At 39.5% G+C, this 20,753-nt stretch overlaps 1 protein-coding gene across 1 annotated transcript in view; it reads right to left on the minus strand.

Moving 5' to 3' along the window:
* LPIN2 (lipin 2) overlaps nucleotides 1-20,753 on the minus strand; it is a 76,187-nt gene that overhangs the window by 40,584 nt on the left and 14,850 nt on the right. Inside the window, exon 2 of the mRNA XM_081096937.1 lies at nucleotides 6,014-6,214. Coding sequence (XP_080953063.1) covers nucleotides 6,014-6,214 — 201 coding nt within the window. The remainder of the gene's footprint in view (nucleotides 1-6,013; nucleotides 6,215-20,753) is intronic.

Below are 20,753 nucleotides of genomic sequence, written 5' to 3' on the forward strand. Positions count from 1 at the left end.
AATCTTCTGCACAGTAGAGAAACCACCAACAAAATGAAAAGGGAACCCACTGTATGGGAAAACATTTGACAATGATACATCTGATAAAGGGTTAATATCCAAAATATATAAGGAATGCATACAACTTAATAAAAGACAAACAATCCCATTTAAAAAATGGGCAAAGGACCTATATAGACACTTCTCAAAGTGGACATACAGAAGGCCAAGAGACATATGAAAAAATGCTCAAAGTCACTGATCATCAGAGAGATGCGAATTAAAATGACAATGAGGTATCGCCTCACACCTGTCAGAATGGCTACCATCAACAAATCAACAAATGACAAGTGCTGGCGAGGATGTGGAGAAAAGGGAACCCTAGTACACTGCTGGTGGGAATGCAGACTGGTGCAGCCATTATGAAAAACAGTATGGAGTTTCCTCAAAAAATTAAACATGGAACTGTCATTTAACCTAGTGATCGCACTTCTAAGACTATATCCTAAGAAACACCAATCAGAAAGAATGCATCACCTCTACATTCATAGCAGCCCAATTTACAATAGCTAAGGCTTAGAAATAGCTCAAGTGCCCATCAGTAGGTGAATGGATAAAAAAATGTGGTACATGTACACAATGGAATACTATGCAGCAATAAAAAAGAAAGATCTCTTACCCTTTGAGACAGCATGGAGGGTCCTGGAGACCATTATGCTAAGCAAAATAAGCCAGTCAGAGAAAGACAAGTATCACATGATCTCACTCAGATGTGGAATCTAATGAACAAAATAAACTGTTGGACAAAATAGATCCAGAGACAGAAGCATGGAACAGACTGTCGAATCTCAGAGGGAAGTCAGGGGTGGATGGGTAGGAAGAGATCACTCAAAGAATTTGTATGCATATATGCATAACCCATGGACACAGACAATAGGGTGGTAAAGGCCTGGAGTGGGGATGGGAGCAGGCTGGGAGAGGTCAATGGGGGGGAAAAGGGGACATATGCAATACTTTCAGCAATAAAGATTTTTAGAAAATAAAAATTAAAAAAAAAGAATTTTTCAAGTAATGACAAATATTTATAAAGGTTATGGAAGAATCCTAATTTTTCTCGTTGATTATGAAAAATTTCTTTGCAGTTTTAGCTTGTCCAGTCACTTTTATAGGTCTGTACTACCATGCAAAGTGAGGAGTGTTTATATATAATATGAACTGCTATTATATCACTTAAAAGTAATTTAGTTGTTTATCTCTAGGCTGTGAATCAATTCTTTTAATCTGATAATTGTACAATAATAAATGAATACCAACTTTTAAAACTTTTATGAATAACCTTGTAAACTCTAGTTTTAGACTGTTAAAGGGATATAAAGGCAAACATATAGGGTGGGACAAAAGTATATTTACAGTTGTTCATATGAAAAATAACACAATAACAAATAATAATACATGAATAAACTGTTTTCTCCTACTAATAACTGCAAACCTATTTTTGCCCCACCCTATAGATAAAGACATGATATAAATATAAGTAGAATAGTCCATAATCTAAGGGTACTGAACTCTGCATGGTCCTCACTGGGAAAAATCATCATCAAGAAACATCTGAGCACTTTCAAGTGTAGGAAGGGAAAGCTCTCTTTCCACTGGGGTTGCTGAGTTAATAAGAAGCAAGCCTGGAGGTACTGGTGGCCATCTTGTATTAGAATACACACAAAGGGAAGTGGAGCTGAGAGGTGGAGGGGAAGAGAGTTCTGATAATACCTTCAGAGACTCTAAATAGAGCCAGATTAATTCAAATGCCCTTGGACTTTAGTCATGCAAACCAGTAAATTCCCCTTTTGTTTGAGCTAGTGTGAGGTGGATTTTTGTCATCCACAATGGAAACTGTCTTTCCTAATACACTGGGTTATTTAACTTTGATAAGTAATCAAATAATGTTTTGTGTTACAAAACAAAAATGTATTTTAAAATATCAACTGCAGTTTTACCTTCTGAAATTAAACTCCTGAGTTATGAAACGTACTGGGAGTACTGTGTTGGTATTCTATCAAACAAAAACATACCAATGGCAGTGGGAAAATTATTATTTTTTCTAACCAGAGATTTTTAAGGTGATTATGATTTCACCTTAAAGTTCAGCTCATAGCCCTAGCCAGTTTGGCTCAGTGGATAGAACATCGGCCTACAGACTGAAGGGTCCCAGGTTCGATTCCAGCCAGGGACACATGCAGGGGTTGTGGCTGGATCCACAGTAGGGGACATGCAGGAGGCAGCCAATCAATGATTCTCTCTCATCTTTGATGTTTCTATCTTTCTTCCTCTCCCTTCCTCTCTCTGAAATCAATAAAAAGATATATATATATATATAAAATTTTAAAGGTCAGTTAATTGGTGGTGCCATAATTGAAAATTGAGTCTTAGTTTAAAATCAATAAATTGCTTTCCCTAATCCAAACTGACCTAAAATAAGACTAATAGTTAATCTAAAGTGCCAGGTAATCTCAAAGTGGACATCATTTTATTGTTACAGGAAAGCTGTTTTTTGGTCAAATAGCCCAATTTCCTCCCAAAAATATCTTTTGAGTTTCTGGGATATCAAGCCAGGAGTGGAAAAGAAGAAATTAACATATTTAACACAATGATTTGTGTAACTTTGTATAGAAACTGTATTACTCTCTTAGAGGCATACAGCATGCAGAAAAAGGTATCTTATTTGCCCAGTCATCATTTGAGATGCACAAATGCTTATCTATTTATATATTATATAAAAACCCTGGGTCTAACACCCATCACAACCAAAGCTTGACCAACCAGAAGGAAGTCATCCCTGCAGGGGTTGCTTTAGCGATGGCTGCACCCTCCCCAAACTGTTTCCTGAGGCAGGAACCGGCCCTCGGAGTGTGGAGGCGTATCTTTATAAACTTTTAATACATTATAATAGAGGTCGCGGTGGTACTGTTTTACAAACAGCGTCTACAGGAATTGCTGTAAATTTACTTCTTGGTGGAAGAACCTTTCATTCCCAATATAAATTACCAATTCCATTAAATGAAACTTCAATTTCTAGACTTGATATAAACAGTGAAGTTGCTAAAACTATTAAAAAGGCCCAACTTCTCATTATTGATGAATGCACCATGGCATCCAGTCATGCTATAAACACCATAGACAGATTACTAAGAGAAATTATAAATTTGAATGTTGTATTTGGTGGGAAAGTTCTCTTTCTTGGAGGGGATTTTCGATAATGTCTCAGTATTGTACCGCATGCTATGCGATCGGCCATAGTACAAATGAGTTTACTGTAATGTTTGGGGATGTTTCAGAAAGTTGTCTCTTACAACAAATATGAGATCAGAGGATTCTGCTTATAGTGAATGGTTAGTAAAACTTGGAGATGGCAAACTGGATAGCAGTTTTCATTTAGGAATAGATATTATTGAAATCCCCTGTGAAATGATTTGTAATGGATCTATTATTGAAGCCACCTTTGGAAATAGTATAGCTATAGATAATGTTAAAAATATATCTATAAACATGCAATTCTTTGTCCAAAAAATGAGCACGTTCAAAAATTAAATGAAGAAATTTTGAATATACTTGATGGAGATTTTCACACATATTTGAGTGATGATTCCATTGATTCAACAAATGATGCAGAAAAGGAAAATTTTGCCATCGAATTTCTTAATAATATTACTCCTTCGGGAATGCCGTGTCATAAATTAAAATTGAAAGTGGGTGCAATCATCATGCTATTGAGAAATCTTAATAGTAAATGGGGTCTTTGTAATGGTACCAGATTTATTATCAAAAGATTACAACCTAACATTATCGAAGCTGAAGTATTAACAGGATCTGCAGAGGGAGAGGTTGTTCCGATTTCAAGAACTGATTTGTCCTCATCTGACACTGGCCTCCCATTTAAATTAATTTGATGACAGTTTCCCGTGATGCCAGCCTTTGACATGACTATTAATAAATCACAAGGACAAACTCTAGACAGAGTAGGAATATTCCTACCTGAACCCGTTTTCGCACATGGTCAGTTATATGTTGCTTTCTCTCAAGTTCGAAGAGCATGTGATGTTAAAGTTCTAAATACTTCATCACAAGGGAAATTAGTCAAGCACTTTGAAAGTGTTTTCACTCTTAATGCAGTGTACAGGGAGATATTAGAATAAGTTTAATCACTTTATCAGTCATTGTTTGCATCACTGTTGTTTTTATATCATGTTTTTGTTGTTTTTATGTCATGTCTGTTTTGTTATATTCTTTTGATACTATTTATTAATAAATTTATATATTGTTTTCATATACATTTTACTAATTTCCTTTCATCTCTCACACTGCTATTATAGAGAAAGGGCAAATAGCAATATTACAATATTTCCTCTAATTAATTCCCTTTTAATGTGCACGAATTTCGTGCACGGGGCCACTATTATATACATAAGTTCCACTTTGAAAGACCAGACTTATTCAATCTGATTAAAAAAAAAAAAATCACAGCAAAAATAAACAATACCTTTGAAGCAGCTTTACAAATAGATTCTTGAGTAACTAATGGCAAGCTTCAGTGCATAAACAGATTACAACTGATTCTACCAAAGCAAATGCAATGTGAAAGTACTGCAGCTTAGTGGTACCAGAAAGAAAGAAAAACTCCAGTAAGGTTAACTGTGGCTAAACACTGTTTTGCAATGGAAAGTTTCAAAGTCACTAAACAAGTTGCAACTACTTTTGGTTTCCAAAGGGTGACTCTGAACAGAGGCCAGACCATACAAACCCTGCCTCCTGAAATGTGGCTTTCCAGTGGAATACTGATTTTGTTAATACCTAGAAAAATGAGATGTTTTTTTCAATCTACTTTGTGAAATCCATAAACCTTATCTTTCACTTTCAAAATAACCTAAATTTAATTAACATAAAGGGAAATTTCTATTTTAAAGAATAAGATCTGCTGTGTGAAATAGTCCAAATCTGAAAATAGATGTTTTCAACTTATGCCAGTGGTCCTCTAACACATACATTGTACTTCTATTTCAGAAAACGGTGTGGATCTTTTATTGTGCTTTAAAATCCTGACAAAATCTCCCCACACTGTTTAGGTCCGTGGTCGGCAAACTGCGGCTCGCGAGCCACATGTGGCTCTTTGGCCCCTTGAGTGTGGCCACGAAGTTTCAATCGCACTGTCTGTGCACGCCTGCACGTTGTATTTTGTGGAAGAACCACACAAGGGGCCGCAGTTTGCCGACCACTGGTTTAGGTAGATACTGTGGGCCAAGAGTAGTATGTACCTGCAAAGTTTTATTATTAGCTCAATTTTCTGACTAGATTTACATCAGATGTACTAACAAACCTTACCTTCCTGTTGCTCCATTACCTGGAGGTAAGAGAATGTAAGAGTTAAAGAAAAGCCAACACAAATGTCTTTTTAAATGAATCTTCCCTAAAATAAATAGAAGTCAACCAGCCTATGGCCTGTGGATTTACATTTCAGTTGGATTTGGAGACAAGTCCTGATATCAACCAAATTTAGATTACAAATAAGATTTTACAGCTTTGTCAAAACAAACAAAAAATTTTGGCATTAACTGTTTAAACAAATGTAACATTTTCTTGATTATGTCAGTCTATTCCATTCAGAATTGTTATGAAGGCATTACCCTAAACATTTTGAAATGCTATCTAAGGTAAAGGAACTTTTTCTAAATACACCTAACACACCCATTTATAACTCCAGTTTCTCTGTTTTGCTCTTCTGAGCTGCAGCACATAGGATTATCAAAATAATTTTCAGTCTAAATAATACAGGGAGATTTCCTTTGGAGAGACTTCCGGTAGTAGGGGCTTTATGAATTTAGAAGCAACTTCAAAATGCAATTAAGGCTGACTTCTCATACCACTGTCTTTAACATCATACAAATTTAAAATAAAAGACCCAGAGAGCTCACAGTAATGATTTACTCATTGCTGTCATCTAACTTTTCACCCTCCTGGAGAACAGGCTGTGCCCTGCACTCACCACTTTCTCTTTGGATCTCAAGACTCCCAGCTTCCCAAACCGAACATGAAAAGGTGAACACTGATAGGTGCCATCCTGCTGCCGCACCACAATGACATCGATGCACCCAGACAAGGTGGCTTGGTTAATACCCTTGTAGAGCTCCTTCACAGTGACAATCACCTGCCCGGCCAGCTGTCCCACATAATTCATGGTTTGAGACTACAAAAGACAAGAAAAAAAAAAAGTTAGATGCAATTTTAACACTGTATTTGTGGATTTAATGCCAATGACAAAGAAAAAAACTAAAGTGACTAAAATTACATTGCTCATTTGTACACCAGACTATGCACCATTAGTAACCTTGATGATTTTGAACCCATCATTCTCATGCTACCACTGTTTCTATACATTTTCACACATAGACAATTCTACACGGTCCTCCTTTGTATCTGAGGTATGCACAAGTTCCTTTTCCTTTCCATCATCAAGGATGGTGCTAGGTGCCATTAGATATTTTTCTGCAAAGTAAAGAACCTGCACAGAACCACCAAAGAACCCAGACCACCATCACTGCCCATCTGCCTAAGATGGCTATTGCATCCTCTCTGGCCATAGCAGACAAACAGGTTAAAAAAATGACCAAAGATCACCCCCAGGAGACCCTGCTGAAAGATAAATGAGAGCTGCATTTTCTATGGGATATTATTAATGGAATATTATGGTTCAGACAGATGCTAGATTAAATAAACTCTAGTGAGCTAGACTGGGTCTAATCTAATTTACAACATTACTTCTAGGGAAAATCCCTTCATGCTACAGCGTAACTCACTGGAACATACATTCATTTTCCACAAAGTTCAAAGCCAAAAACTGGGTTTAATCTTGTTCTTCGGCAGAAATTCACTGTTCAAACCAGGATCACAAGGCTGGAGGAATCCTCCAAAAAGGGTCAAAAAAGAAGGCGAGGGCACCTCACAAGTCTACAGGGCTGAGAGGAAATGCTTTCTGTCTCTGTGACCCACACCTGCAGTGGCTGCGGTTAGGGCTGGCTTTGTCTGACCACAAAATGGGGTACCTATGATATGATATGCTGTGAGGGCAAGTGGGAAGTCTCCTGGCACCCCCTTCAACTCTTCCACTAATTAGGAAAAAATAGTCCTTTCTAGTCTTAAGATTATCAAATTTCATTTCCAGTCACCAAATACCCCATTTCATTCGTTAGACACTGGCACCCCTGATACTATGTCAAAGCACAATTCAGCAAAAAGCATTCTCTTGGAGATAGGAGGGCTGCAGACCAGCAAGAGAGCCTTCCATAGCTCTGGCTAATCCAGAGGCTGACGTTCACCAAATCAGAAAACTAAGAAATGATTCTCCAGGTGATCCATAAGCACAGTTATCTCTCTAAACCCAGCTTTTGAGGCGCCTAGAGCTCAAAGTTACATGTTCAGAAAAGTTCCCAGATCACATTCAATGATGTCAGATAATTCCAAAGTTGAACTGGAGAAAGAATGTTGTCTCTTGGGAAAACATAGGGGCCTGCCAGGACATCTGCCGGTAGAAAAACTCACATACTCTTTAAAGGTGAGCAAGTGCCTGCCGGCAGTATCTGATTATTTCTTACAGCTCTTGTACACAGATGAATGTGTAATTAAGGCCCATGAGTTTTACACCATGAAGCACAACCACAGTATTTTTACCCTGGAAAATTTTTTGAATATTTTATAGCTAATGTTACCAAGGCGCCCAAGTACACCTATAGAAAGTACATTTAAGTGATAAAAACTATCTGTAGAACTTACTACTAAGTAACCAAATTAAGGAGTGTCCTCTATGTGCTAAATTCTAAAACAGTGACAAGTTGGTGATGACATCGGTTTTAGAATAATTATTTCTGAAATGAATGAAAGAATGATCAAATGAACCATCAATAAATGAGACTAAAATAATAAGAAGTATATGTGGGGAGGAAATACTGTTTCACCAGAATATTTATATTATAACTCATTATATGTTTTTAAAAGTAATCTTTTAATTTTGAGATCATTATAGATTCACATGCATGTTGTTTTAAGAAATAATACAAAGCAATCCCATGTACCCTTTACCAGTTTCCCCCAAAGGTAACATCTTGCAAAATTCTAGTGCAGTATGATAATCGGGATATCAACATCACTATCAGTTAAAATTCAGAACATTTCCATCATCACAAAGAAACATCCTACTGGCCTTTCATAGCCACACACACCTACTTCCCTCCCTAATCTCTGTCAACCACTAATCTGTTCATTTTTGTGATTTTTGTCATTTTAAAGAAAGTTATATAAATGGAATCATATAGTATGTAACCTTTTGAGGTTGCCTTTTTCCACTCACATTTTTAAAAAATTGTTTTTTATATTTTACTAGAGGCCCGGTGCATGAAATTCATGCACTGGGGGGTGGGGGTTTCTTCAGCCCAGCCTGCTTCTCTCACAGTCCGGGAGCCCTCAGTGGATGTCTTACTGATGGCCACAGTCTGGCAGCAGAGGCTCGGAGCAGGCGTCCTGTGTGTGTGCCTGCTGGGGCCTGCCCCCAGCCACGCCACGTAGGCTTGAAGCAGTTGTCGTGTGTGTGTGTGTGTGTGTGTGTGTGTGTGTCCCCACTGGGGTCTGCTCCCAGCCACATTGGAGGCTCAGAGCAGGCACTGTGTGTGTGTGTCTGCTGGGGGCCTGCCCACAGCCACACCATGGAGACTTGGAGCAGGAGCCCCTCTGTGTTGATCTCTCAGGCTCCTGGCCTCCACTGCATGTTGTACTCTCCCTTGAGCTATGGCCAGGATGGGGGTGCTGTTTGCAAGCCAGGCTTTCCTGCTCCAGGACTGCCATGGCGACAGGGGAGCAGGCCAAGCTGGGGGCTGCCCGCAGGCCAGGCTTTCCTGCTCCCTGATCAGGCGCAGCTGGGGGCTGCCTACAGGCCACACTTTTCTACTTCCTGATGGCCAGATCACCACAGCGACCCAGGGCCCAGCGGCACTTTCCTGCTCTCCAATAGTCATAGGGTCCCAGCTGGGGGCAGGACTTAGGTAGCACAGGGGTCCCGGCTGGGGGCTCAGATGGCACATAGGGGTCCCAGCTGGGGGCGGGGGCTTATGCCCCGCTGCCCAGGGCTGCACATGGGGCCCGGATGGCAGCTCGCGCTGTCCCGCCCTACCTGTATTATAGGATAGAGGCCTGGTGCACAGGTGGGGGCCGGCTCGTTTGCCCTGAAGGGTGTCCCGGATCAGGGTGGGGGTCCCGCTTGGGTGCCTGGCCAGCCTGGATGATGGGCTGATGGCTGTTTTTAGGCTGCCCTCACCCCCTCTAGGGTGGGGGTCCCATCTGGGGTGCCTGGCCAGTCTGGATGAGGGACTGAGGGCCATTTTCAGGCTGGCGGGTGACTGAAGCTCCCAGCCTCTCCTTTTTTTCTTTTTTATTCTGGGATTTAGTTACTTTCTATGGCTGTCACTGGAGCTGAGAGCGGCTTTAGCTCTGAGGCCGGCTCCAGCTTGAGGCCTCGGCTGCTGAAAGCAGATATCTGGGCTTTGTTTACCTTCTATAATTAAAACTCTGTTGCCATCACTGCCACTCTAAGCTCTGAGCCCACTGCCGGCTGAAAGCAGCTATCTGGGCTTTGTTTAGCTTCTATAATTGCAACATTGTTGCATTCGGAACTCAAAGCTGGGCTGCCTTAGGCCAGGAACCTTGGCTTCCTCCGTCACTGGAGCAAGCAAGCCTGCTGTTCGCTTCAGCTGCCTGGCTGCCGGCTGCCATCTTGGCTGGCAGTTAATTTGCATATCCTGCTGATTAGCCAATGGGAAGGGTGTCGGGGTTATGGTCAATTTGCATGTTTCTCTTTTATTAGATAGGATTTTTTAAATCTTTATTGTTGAAAGCATTACATATGTCCCCATTTTCCCCTATTGCCTCCCTCCAACCCACTCCTGCTTCCCCCCTCCAGCACCAGGCCTTCACCACCCTATTGTCTGTGTCCATGGGCTATGCATATATGCATACAAGTTCTTTGGTTGATTACCCTCCACCCACCATTCCCCACCTTTCCTCCAAGATTCTGCACTCTGTTCCATGCTCCACTCACATTTCTATGGAGATTCATCCAGGTTGCTGCATGGGTAAACAGTTTGTGCCTTTTTATTGTGAAGTAGTACATTCATAGTATGATAGTACATTAATGGTATGAATGTACCATATTTTGTTCAACCATTCACCTGTTGAGGAACAGCTAAGCTAACAAAGAAAACTGCTATAAGTATTCCTATATAGGTTTTCACATGATAATAAGTTTTCAACTGACCAGGGTAAACACCCCCGGAATATGGTGGCTGAGTTGAATGGGAATTGCATGCTTAATTTTTAAAGACACTGCCACCAGAGTTGCTGTATCACTTTATATTCCCACCAGCAATGTTTAAGAGATGCAGTTTCTCCACACCCCTGGCCAGGAATTGGCATTGTTACTATTTTTTAATTAGGCCATGATGACAGTTGTGTCATGATTATTGGTTTTAATTTGCATTCCTCTAATGGCTAATGATGATGAACATCTTTTCAGGTGATTCACCGTATAAATATATCATTAAATTTTGTTTCATGAAAGAGCACAACTAATTTAAAGGGAATAAACACCTTGTTTGTGCCTTATTTTGGGGGGTCATGGGATACAATTTTTATATGTTAAGAATGTCTCCAAAAACGAAAGTGAGATAAAATTTTTCACTTACCACAAGTATTTCTTAGCAACCTAAAATATCAGAATTTTCATATTCTGGATTTTCTCCTTTGTTTCCCATGCCCTAGGAGATGTACTGGCAAGCATATTGCTACTAGAGATGTCTAAGATTTTGCTGCTTATGGTTTCTTCTGGGATTTTTGTGGTTTCACAATTTACACTTGAGTATTTTATCCATTTTGGGTTTATTCTTGCGTATGGTGTAAGTTGGTGGTTGTTTTATTTTTTTGCATGTATCTGTCCAATTTTCCCAACATCATATCTTGACTCCACTGCATGCTCTTGCCTCCTTTGTCAAATAATTGAGTGTAATGGTTTGGGTCAATTTCTGGGTTCTTTGTTCTGTTCCATTGATCGATGTGCCTCTTCTTGTGTCAGTACCAGGCTGTTTTGATTACAGTGGACTTGTAGTATAGCTTGATGTCTGGTATTGTGATCCCTCCAACTTTGTTCTTTCTCGGGATTGCTGTGGCTATTCAGGGTTTTTTTTTTTTTAATTCCATATGAATTTTTGGAGTATTTGTTCTAGATATGTGAAATATGCCATTTAATAGGGATTACGTTGAATCTGCAGATTGCTTTGGGTAGTATGGACATTTTAATGATGTTGATTCTACCAAACCATGAACACTGCATATTCTTCCACTTGTTTATATCTTCCTCTCTCTCTTTTTTCAACATCCTGTAGTTTTCCGAGTATAAGTCTTTTACCTCCTTTGTTAAGTTTGTTCCTGTGTGTCTTGATTTTTTTGATGCATTGGTAAATGGGATTATTTTTTTACTTTCTCTTTCTGAGAATTCATTATTGGTGTATAAAAATGCCATCGGTTTCTGGATGTTGGTTTTGTATCCTGCTACATTGCCAAATTCATTTATGGACTCTAGTAGTTTTTTGGTGGAGTCTTTGGGGTTTTCTATGTATAATAATATCATGTCATCTGCAAATGATAACAGTTTTACTTCCTCCTTTCCAATTTGGATGCTTTCTGTTTTTTCATCTTGTCCAACTGCTCTGGCTAGAACTTTCAGGACTATGTTGAGTAAGAGTGGTGAAAGCGGAAGAAAAAATGCTCAAAGTCCTAATCATCAGAGAGGTGCAAATTAAAACGACAATGAGGTAACACCTCATACCTGTCAGGATGGCTATCATCAACAAATGACAAGTGCTGGTGAGGATGTGGAGAAAAGGGAAGCCTAGTAACACTGGAAATGTAGACTGGTGCAACCATTGTGGAAAACAGTATGAAATTTCCTAAAAAATTAAAAATGAAACTGCCATTTGACCCAGTGATCCCACTTCTAGGAATATATCATAAGAAACCTGACATACCTCAGAAAGGATCTATGCATTCCTATGTTCATTGCAGTGCAATTTACAATAGCTAAGATCTGGAAATAGCCCAAGTACCCATCAGTAGATGAGTGGATAAAAAAGCTGTGGTACGTTTATACAATGGAATACTATGCAGCAGTAAAAAAGAAGGATCTCCTACCCTTTGAAACAATATGGAGAGACCTGGAAAGTATTATGCTAAGCAAAATAAGCCAGTTAAGTATCACATGATCTCACTCATATATGGAATCTAATGAATAAAGTAAATCCAGTGACATAGAAGCATGGAACACACTTGTTGAATCTCAGAGAAAAGGTAGGTGGGAAGAGATCAACCAATGAACTGGTGTGCATATATGCATAACCCATAGACACAGACAATAGTGTGGTGAAGGCCTAGGGCAGTGGTCGGCAAACTCATTAGTCAACAGAGCCAAATATCAACAGTACAACAACTGAAATTTCTTTTGAGAGCCAAATTTTTTAAACTTAAACTATACAGGTAGGTACATTGTTATTAACTTAATTAGGGTACTCCTAAGGCTTAGGAAGAGCCACACTCAAGGGACCAAAGAGCTGTGTGTGGCTCGCGAGCCGCAGTTTGTCGACCACGGGCCTAGGGTAATGGTTGGGGTTGGCTAGAAGAGGTCGATGGGGAAAAGAGGGGACATATATAGTACTTTCAACAATAAAGATTTTTTCTTGAAGAATAAAATCCATTATATATACATATGAATTTTCATATTGTGTAAGTAATATATATTCACATCATGCTTTTTTGCCTTTCCTGGCACATACATTAGTCAAACAAACAGCACCCAAGTAGTCAATCTTTGTATTAATGCTTGACTGATAGTGGCAATTATTAAAAAATGTTTTTATTAATTTTTAGAGAGAGAGGAAGTTGAGAGGGATAGAGAGAAACATCGATGAGAGAGAAATCATCACTCGGCTGCCTCCTGCATGCCCCTACAGGGGATTGAGCCCGAAACCCAGGCATGTGCCCTAATCAGGAATCGAATCAGTGACCTCTTGGTTCCTGGGTCGACGCTCAACAGCTAATCCACACTGGCCAGGCTGATAGTGACAATTTTAAAATTAGTTTTGTTATAATTTTAAAAAAACAACACATAGCTAATTAAATAAGCCTTTTCTTAAAAGAAACTGAAAATGGTAACTTTTATGCAACTTCATTCAGCCATAAACAAGTCTTATAAAGTAAATCTATAATAAGCTTACATCAACATGGAATCAATAGAATCCATAATTAAGTGTAACTACACCTATTCAATATGATTTTAATTACCATGGTTGAAGGATACGCTGTTTGCTATAAAAGAAAGTCTATTGTGTAAATGCCAGTTGTTAAATGTAGAAAAATACAGTCTGTCAAATGACTAATTTTCTCTTAGCAGATATAAAACAATTCTGTTTATGTTATGAAGGCTGAGAAAACAAAAGTAAAGGGAGTCCTTATGCCTTAATAGTCACTATACCCTGGGAATGAGGAGCAAAACAGTGCTAGGGGAGAACCCAAAAAGGCTGGGGGAGAGGGGAGGGCTTCCTCATGGTTATGTCTGGAGGAAAAGCAGTTAGTCATTGTATACATGATACCTTAAACAGCTTCCTCTTTTAAGCAGAATCTAGCACCATAAAACTTTATTCCTACATGTCCAGCTCAGCACTAGCAATAATAAAACCCAGCGACAGCAAAATCAGGTCTCTGACACCACCAACCTGTCCTGATCATAGTCTAGGAAAGCAGGACTCTGTGCGAGGGCAGAAAAGATAGATGGTTGGGTAAGCCAGTAAAATAAGCTTTTGAAATAAAACTAAGATTAAAAAATATAGCAAAGTAAACGATCATATTTTATAGTGAATGATGAGAAAAAGAAGTGGAAGAGAAGAGAACATTAACTCAAGAACAGAGAGTGACAGAGACCAAGGGAGAAGAATGCAGAAAGAGATAGATAAAAATTCAGAGGAAAAGCCAAGACGTTACATAATCAGAAAGCAGACCGACATAAAGATTCCCACACAGAAAGAACACTGTGGAACTGAAGAATGTTCATAGAACAGCATCCCTATCTTCCAGCTCACAAGCATGAAGAAAAACATTAAAATGCATTTATTGATTCTTAAAACTGGAAGAATTAATCCAACTCAGTCTTGCAACAAATACCAAAAAGGCTTCTAGCATTTTATTCTGAAATATGATAAAGTTAACAATCATCACAGTAGCAGCTACTACCATTTTTGAAAGCCTACTATTCTTAAGCTTATTAATAAGCATTATCATCTCAGAACCACCTTGTAGGTAAATAGAATTTCTATTTTTAAAGATAATAAAACTGAGGCTTAGAAAGTTTTTAAGTATTATTATGGACTGAATGTTTACCCCCAACACCCAAATTCATAGGTTGAAGCTCTAACTCGGAGATGCAGTCTTTGGGAAGTCATTAGGTTTACATGAGGTCATGAGGACATTGATTCCCCCATGATGGGACCAATGTCTTTACCAGAAGAAGACAGAGCATGCTCTCTCTCCTCCCACCATGTGAGGACACAGTGAGAGGGAGCTGTCTACATCCAGGATGAGGGCTGGCTAAGACAAGTATCTTCTTTAACATCCTATGTTACACTGCTTTTCAATTTAGCGATGCTTCCAGTCGACAGAGAGACACTCCTTTCACCAAGAAATTCACAACAGTATCAGACAGCCCTAGTTATTATGTCCACTAGAAATCACACTGAATTATGTACCACCCTCTTCTAAAGGACACTACTACACACCAAAGAGTTTATTGTACAACCACAACATGGTCTCACTTACTCTGGGCTAAGCATTATTATTCCTTAAAATATCGGAAATGACTATGTTTACTTCCACTTTAAACGCAGAATTCTCTGTGTTTCTTTAAATGGGAGACCCAAAGCTAGACAAATGGCACAGACAGGCCTGGCAGGCACTTATAGATCACTATACTAAAAAATGAAGAAAAAAAAAATCAGTAGGGGGTAATCAACTAAAAAATTATTAGAGGTCAAATGGCCCTTCATACATAAAATTCAATAGATCAAACAGCCCTTCATATATGCAATTCAATGGTACCCACTATCAGATTTTTCTTATCAAATAATTTAAACATACACTAGTGCCTGGAATAAATGGGTAGCTTTCCAGATTCAATTATTTACCGGAAGTTTAAAGATTTGCTTAGCAACTTTACGTGAGCATCAAAGACACTAAAGCAAATCATCACGATATGTAGTAGAGATTTATAAATGGAAAGCATCAGTAAATAGGTTCAAATACAGATCTCCTCCCTCCTCCAAAAACCGCCCAAAATTATTTAAGGTAATTTGTTCAATCAAAAATAAAAATGTTTGTTAGAGAAAAGAGTAACTACCAAGATACAGGTAGCCATTAAAATATTACAATTTAAAAATTGTTATCAATACAAATTGATATATTCTAAACTGCTTTTATACATATAATCAAAATCTGTTTCCTAAGTTTTAAGTTTACCTTCATATATCCATTTTATACTAGTACTAGAGGCTGGGTGCACGCATTCGTGCATGGGTGGGGTCCGGCCAGCCCACCGCCATCAGGGCGATTAGGCTGGGCCTGCCGGGGGGAGGGGCCGAGGACTGTTGGCCAGCAGGCTCTGCCCCCAGTCGAGGTGGGTGGGGCCGATCAGGGGCGGGGATGGCCAGGGGGAGAGGCCGCAGGTGGTTGGGTCGGACATTGCCCACCCCTGTTCTAGAGCCTATGCCCTTCCCTGAATTGCTAAGTGACAGAAATGCTCTAAGCAATGATGAAACCCCCAGATTCCTTGCTGCAAGTGAAATCTCAGAGAAAAAGCAAAGACAATACATAATCAGAAAATCAGAATGACAAAGATGCCCACAGAAAGAGTACTGTGGAACTGAATTTGTTCCTAGAAGAGCATCCCTCCCTATCTTCAAGCTCACAAGCACAAATCACACACATGCATACACACACACACCAGGTATTTTTTAGGAACTGTAATATTTTTTTACTTAATGCTACCTGGACACATAAACATTATGATTAGAGAGAGTCCAAAGAGCCATAACCATCCTCCAAGTCTCCTCCACATATCACTATGAGTTAGCATTGACTTTTAACCCTTCCACTAGACCCAAGGTTCACTGTTAGGGTGTGAACTTCCTGGGAGATTCCATGTGATGAGGATTTGAGGACAGCTTTTATCGAAGAACTTGCCCTCAACATTCCATCTAACCTTCTGCTTACAGCTATGAGGGAATGTGCTATTCAGGAAACAAACACCAGAACACTGTTACCTCTACACATTCCAGCGTATACTTAGGCTCTGGGACCAAATTCCTCCAGGCACCCAAGCTTACACTCTGCGTTTGAATAGCATTTATTTTTTAAGAACTTTCTCAAACATACTTCATTTGATCTTCAAAAGAAGAATTTATGTTATGCAAGGCAGACATTATTCATTTCATTTTGCATTTAGACTGAGAAGGTGTTTACTACTATTCACTAGAACGTAGTGCCACTGTGACTCAGGGTCCCAACCTCCCTGCTACTTCCCATCTGTGGTTTAAATCTTCAGACTGGAGTTCCTGAAGACAAGAGATCTGAAGGCTGAACTCAAGTTGTATTTAAGTTCTCCAAGGGTCCCAGAGTTCCCAAAAGGAGGGTACCACTCAGCCTGGCTGAAAACTTTACTTCCTGAAAAGTGGGTGATGAAAGGTAACAATAGCACACACAGCAGCACCTGCAAAATTCTCCCTCGTTTGGGACAAGAGGGGGTGAAAGTCCCCTAGCAGATCTGCCCACATCCTGTGGGGGCTGATGAACTCAGTCAAGACATTTTCTCTAAACCTTGTATCTTGTGCCCAGAAGACACATGGGAACCATAATGACCTACAGGAGGTTACAACTTAGCTAAACACATAGAACAAAGAACTATTCAAAACAAGTGCAGTCTTGCTCGCTCGGCTGTTATGGCTCAGTGGTTGAGTGTTGACCTATGAACCAGAAGTCACAATTCAATTCCTGGTCAGGGCACATGCCCGGGTTATGGGCTCAATCCCTGGCAGGGGAGGGAGGGAAAGTGGGGGTGGGGGGGTGGGGGGGGAGGGTGTGCATGAGGCAGCCCATCAATGATTCTCTCTAATGATTGATGTTTCTATCCCTCTCTCTTCCTCTCTGAAATTAATAAAAACAAAACAAAATAAAGCAAAACAGGTGCAGCAAGCAGTGCCACAGACAACTGATGCTAAACCTGACAAAGAACCCAGCCTTTCTGAAGAAGCTGCTCTTGGCCACTTAAATTCAATTAAATGACTTACTCTGTACCTCTCAGTTTTTCTTTTTTCCCACCACAGCAGAATGCTAACTTGTTTATTTTAATTTTTCTTATTTTCTATCTGATGGCCTTTAAAAATATTGATTTTATATGCATTAATTGAATGATTCTTTTATGTACCCTGACTGGGGATATAAACCACAACCTTGGTGTATGGCAGTGATGGCGAACCTTTTGAGCTCGGTGCGTCAGCATTTTGAAAAACCCTAATTTAACTCTGATGCCGTGTCACATATAGAAATTTTTTGATATTTGCAACCATAGTAAAACAAAGACTTATATTTTTGATATTTATTTTATATATTTAAATGCCATTTAACAAAGAAAAATCAACCAAAAAAATGAGTTTGCATGTCACCTCTCACATGCGTGTCATAGGTTAGCCATCACTGGTGTATGGGGACAATGCTCTAACCAATTAAGCTACCTGGCCAGGACCTAGCTGCCTTTTAATATTTGCTTTACAAAATAAGAAACAGGAAATATTTGCGCAAGATACAGCCCTTGTCCTCAATCAGAGAGATAGTTCCCAACCCCAGGAGCTTCACAAAGTAGATGGTTAATTAAGCCCCATTTGGATCTCCTTGAAGCCAAAATCCTTGAGGAAATGCTGATAATTGCATATCTAAAATGCACTGCCCAAGCCGGCCTTTGTGGCTCAGTGGTTGAGTGTGGCCCTCCTTGAAACCAGGAGGTCACGGTTCAATTTCCGGTCAGGGCATATGCCTGGGTTGTGGGCTCCATCCCAAGTAAGGTGTGTGCAGGAGGCAGCCAATCAATGATTCTCTCTCATCATTGATGTTTCCATTTCTCTCTCCCTCTCCCTTCCTCTCTAAAATCAATTAAAAATAAGTAAAAGATAAAATGCACTGCCCCAAACATCTGCTCAAAAACATGGCAGGTCTCTTTCTGCCCCAAAGTACAGGGTGATCATTGGAACAGGGCTCTCCTTCATTTCTAGACCATTTAGTGCCCCATGTACAGAATCTGTGAACCAAAAACCAAACCAAAACTCCAACTGTGTAATTCCTTCAAGACACACAACAGATAATTTATAATCTACTTATCAAAATGCCCATTATACTGACCTGTGTCTGACAGGATTTTCATATAGTCAAACAAAGTTGAGCACCTGCCTCATGATAGGTACCACAGTAAGTTGTTACAATATAAAGATACAGTTAAACCTCAGTTCTCCCCTAAACCTGGAGTTGTTAACTTTTCAGAAAATTGCACTGTGATTTTTTTTTTAACTTTTGTTGCTGAAGAAATGGACAATGAAGAATACTACTGTTGATAATGGTGTAAAAGAAACAATGATCACAAGCAATTGAAGAGGTAGAAAAATGGTTGTTGATTTGGATAAACGAAAAGCAGTTAGCTGTGACAGTATTTTGGAGGCAGTGATATGTGAAAAAGCAAAGATGCTGACTTCCTAAAAGACAACCCTGGAATGAGTGCTGAAAGTGACTCATTTAAGGCTAGTAGGAGGTGGTTTGATAAATTTAAGAAGTGTTTGTTCATAGATTAAACAGTACATTCGATATGTGCTATATATAAGAAAGGTTTAAACAGGGAAGCATTTGGGGGTCTGGAACAAATAAGAATAAATTCTTTCTAATGAGAAAAAATGATCAGTTTTCGAACAAATCACTTCTTCAATAGCCTTCCGGAACAAATTAAGTTCGAGAACCGAGAATCCACTGTAAATAAAATCCTTCCATCCTTCTCTCAGAGGCCTCTGGGTCCAACAGAGAAAGAGACATACTGTCTTAATTTACATAATGCCTGTGGTAATGCTATTTTGGTGACTTTTAGTTAGACTAGAGAAAGGAAGAAAAAAAAACTGCATGGGAGAGTCAAGGAAGGCTTCAGGAAGCAGCAAATATTTGTTCTAGCAGTGTAAATGTGAGAAGTATATTAGGCCAAGAAAAGGAAGTTTCAGTGGGCAGTCCCAGACAGAGAGAAGAACACATGATGAGTATGCTGAGTCTGAGGCAAAGGTGAGAAGTTATGCAAGGTCTTGGACTTGTGCTTCAAGTGTATCTCATGGGCAATGGACACCAGCAGTGGTTGTAGTCAGGGAAGTGACTCAATGACTTAGGAGAGGGGAGATGTACTGGAGAAGAGGAGGCTAAAAGCAGAGTCCACTTCAGAAGCTACTACAACCAATTCAAGCAAGAGATGGCACAACTGTAAAGGCAGAAGAGGTACAAAGGAGGCTGAGAATCAGTTAAGACCTGATGACCAACCCAAGGCAGATGTTAATGGAAAGAAAGCAGTTGGTTAGAATCATGCCACAATTTCTAGACAGAGCTAGAAATACATATGGCACATAGTTGGAATTCAGTAAATATTGTTGAATGAATATCAAACCAACTTAGATATGAAAATAAAAAGGGTAGAGTTGGTGGAGAACTTTCTATCAAGGTTGAACTTGAAAAATATTATTTATTCCATTGGTTCAAAATTGTATATACATGAAATCATCCTGGACAGTTTTTTAAATGCAATTTTCCTTGGATCTTTTTAAAAGTTTAATAACTTATAATGAAGATGAGCCAGGTTAGGAAAGCATAGCTCCATGTAAAAGCAAGAGACTCTCTGATAAAATTCCATGACTATTCTTTAGTTCCAAAATCAATCTGTCACCCTAGCTGGTTTGGCTCAGTGGATAGAGTGTCGGGCCTACGGACTGAAGGGTCCCGTGTTTGGCCGGTCAAGGGCACATGCTCGGGTTGTGGGCTCCATCCCCAGTGTGGGGTGTGCAGGAGGCAGTCGATCAATAATTCTCTCTCATCACTGAGATGTTTCTCTCTCTCTCTACCTCTCCCTTCCTCTCTGAAGTCAATAAAAAAATATTTTTTTAAAAATCAATCTGTCATAAAATAGACTACGGGGGGGGGGGGGGGAGGGGGGGCGGGTGTGAACCTTTGGATCTCTCAGTATATATCCCAGTCTCTAAGGCATATCTATTACCTGGACATGTGATCCAAACTTAACAGACCTTGAATTTTATATGTTTTACTGAACAAACAGCTGACCTGATCATTTTGTAAGATTAATTCTAGGACTGGCAGTGATTCCATCAAAAACTCATTTTAAAAAATTCTGGTCTGGGAAGATTGCTTTTCTAGGAGTTCCTTCCCTAATTACAACTCAGTACTATTCAACACCAACCTTTTGAATACAGAGGAAATTTTCTGACTCAATAATCTTGTTTTGGTATTTGAACAGCTATATGAAGCAATGGCTGGCTCAGAGCACATTATAAATAGGGCTCCCT

The sequence above is a fragment of the Myotis nattereri genome (genome assembly GCF_964212035.1).
Source record: "Myotis nattereri genome assembly, chromosome: 8".
NCBI lineage: Eukaryota > Metazoa > Chordata > Mammalia > Chiroptera > Vespertilionidae > Myotis > Myotis nattereri.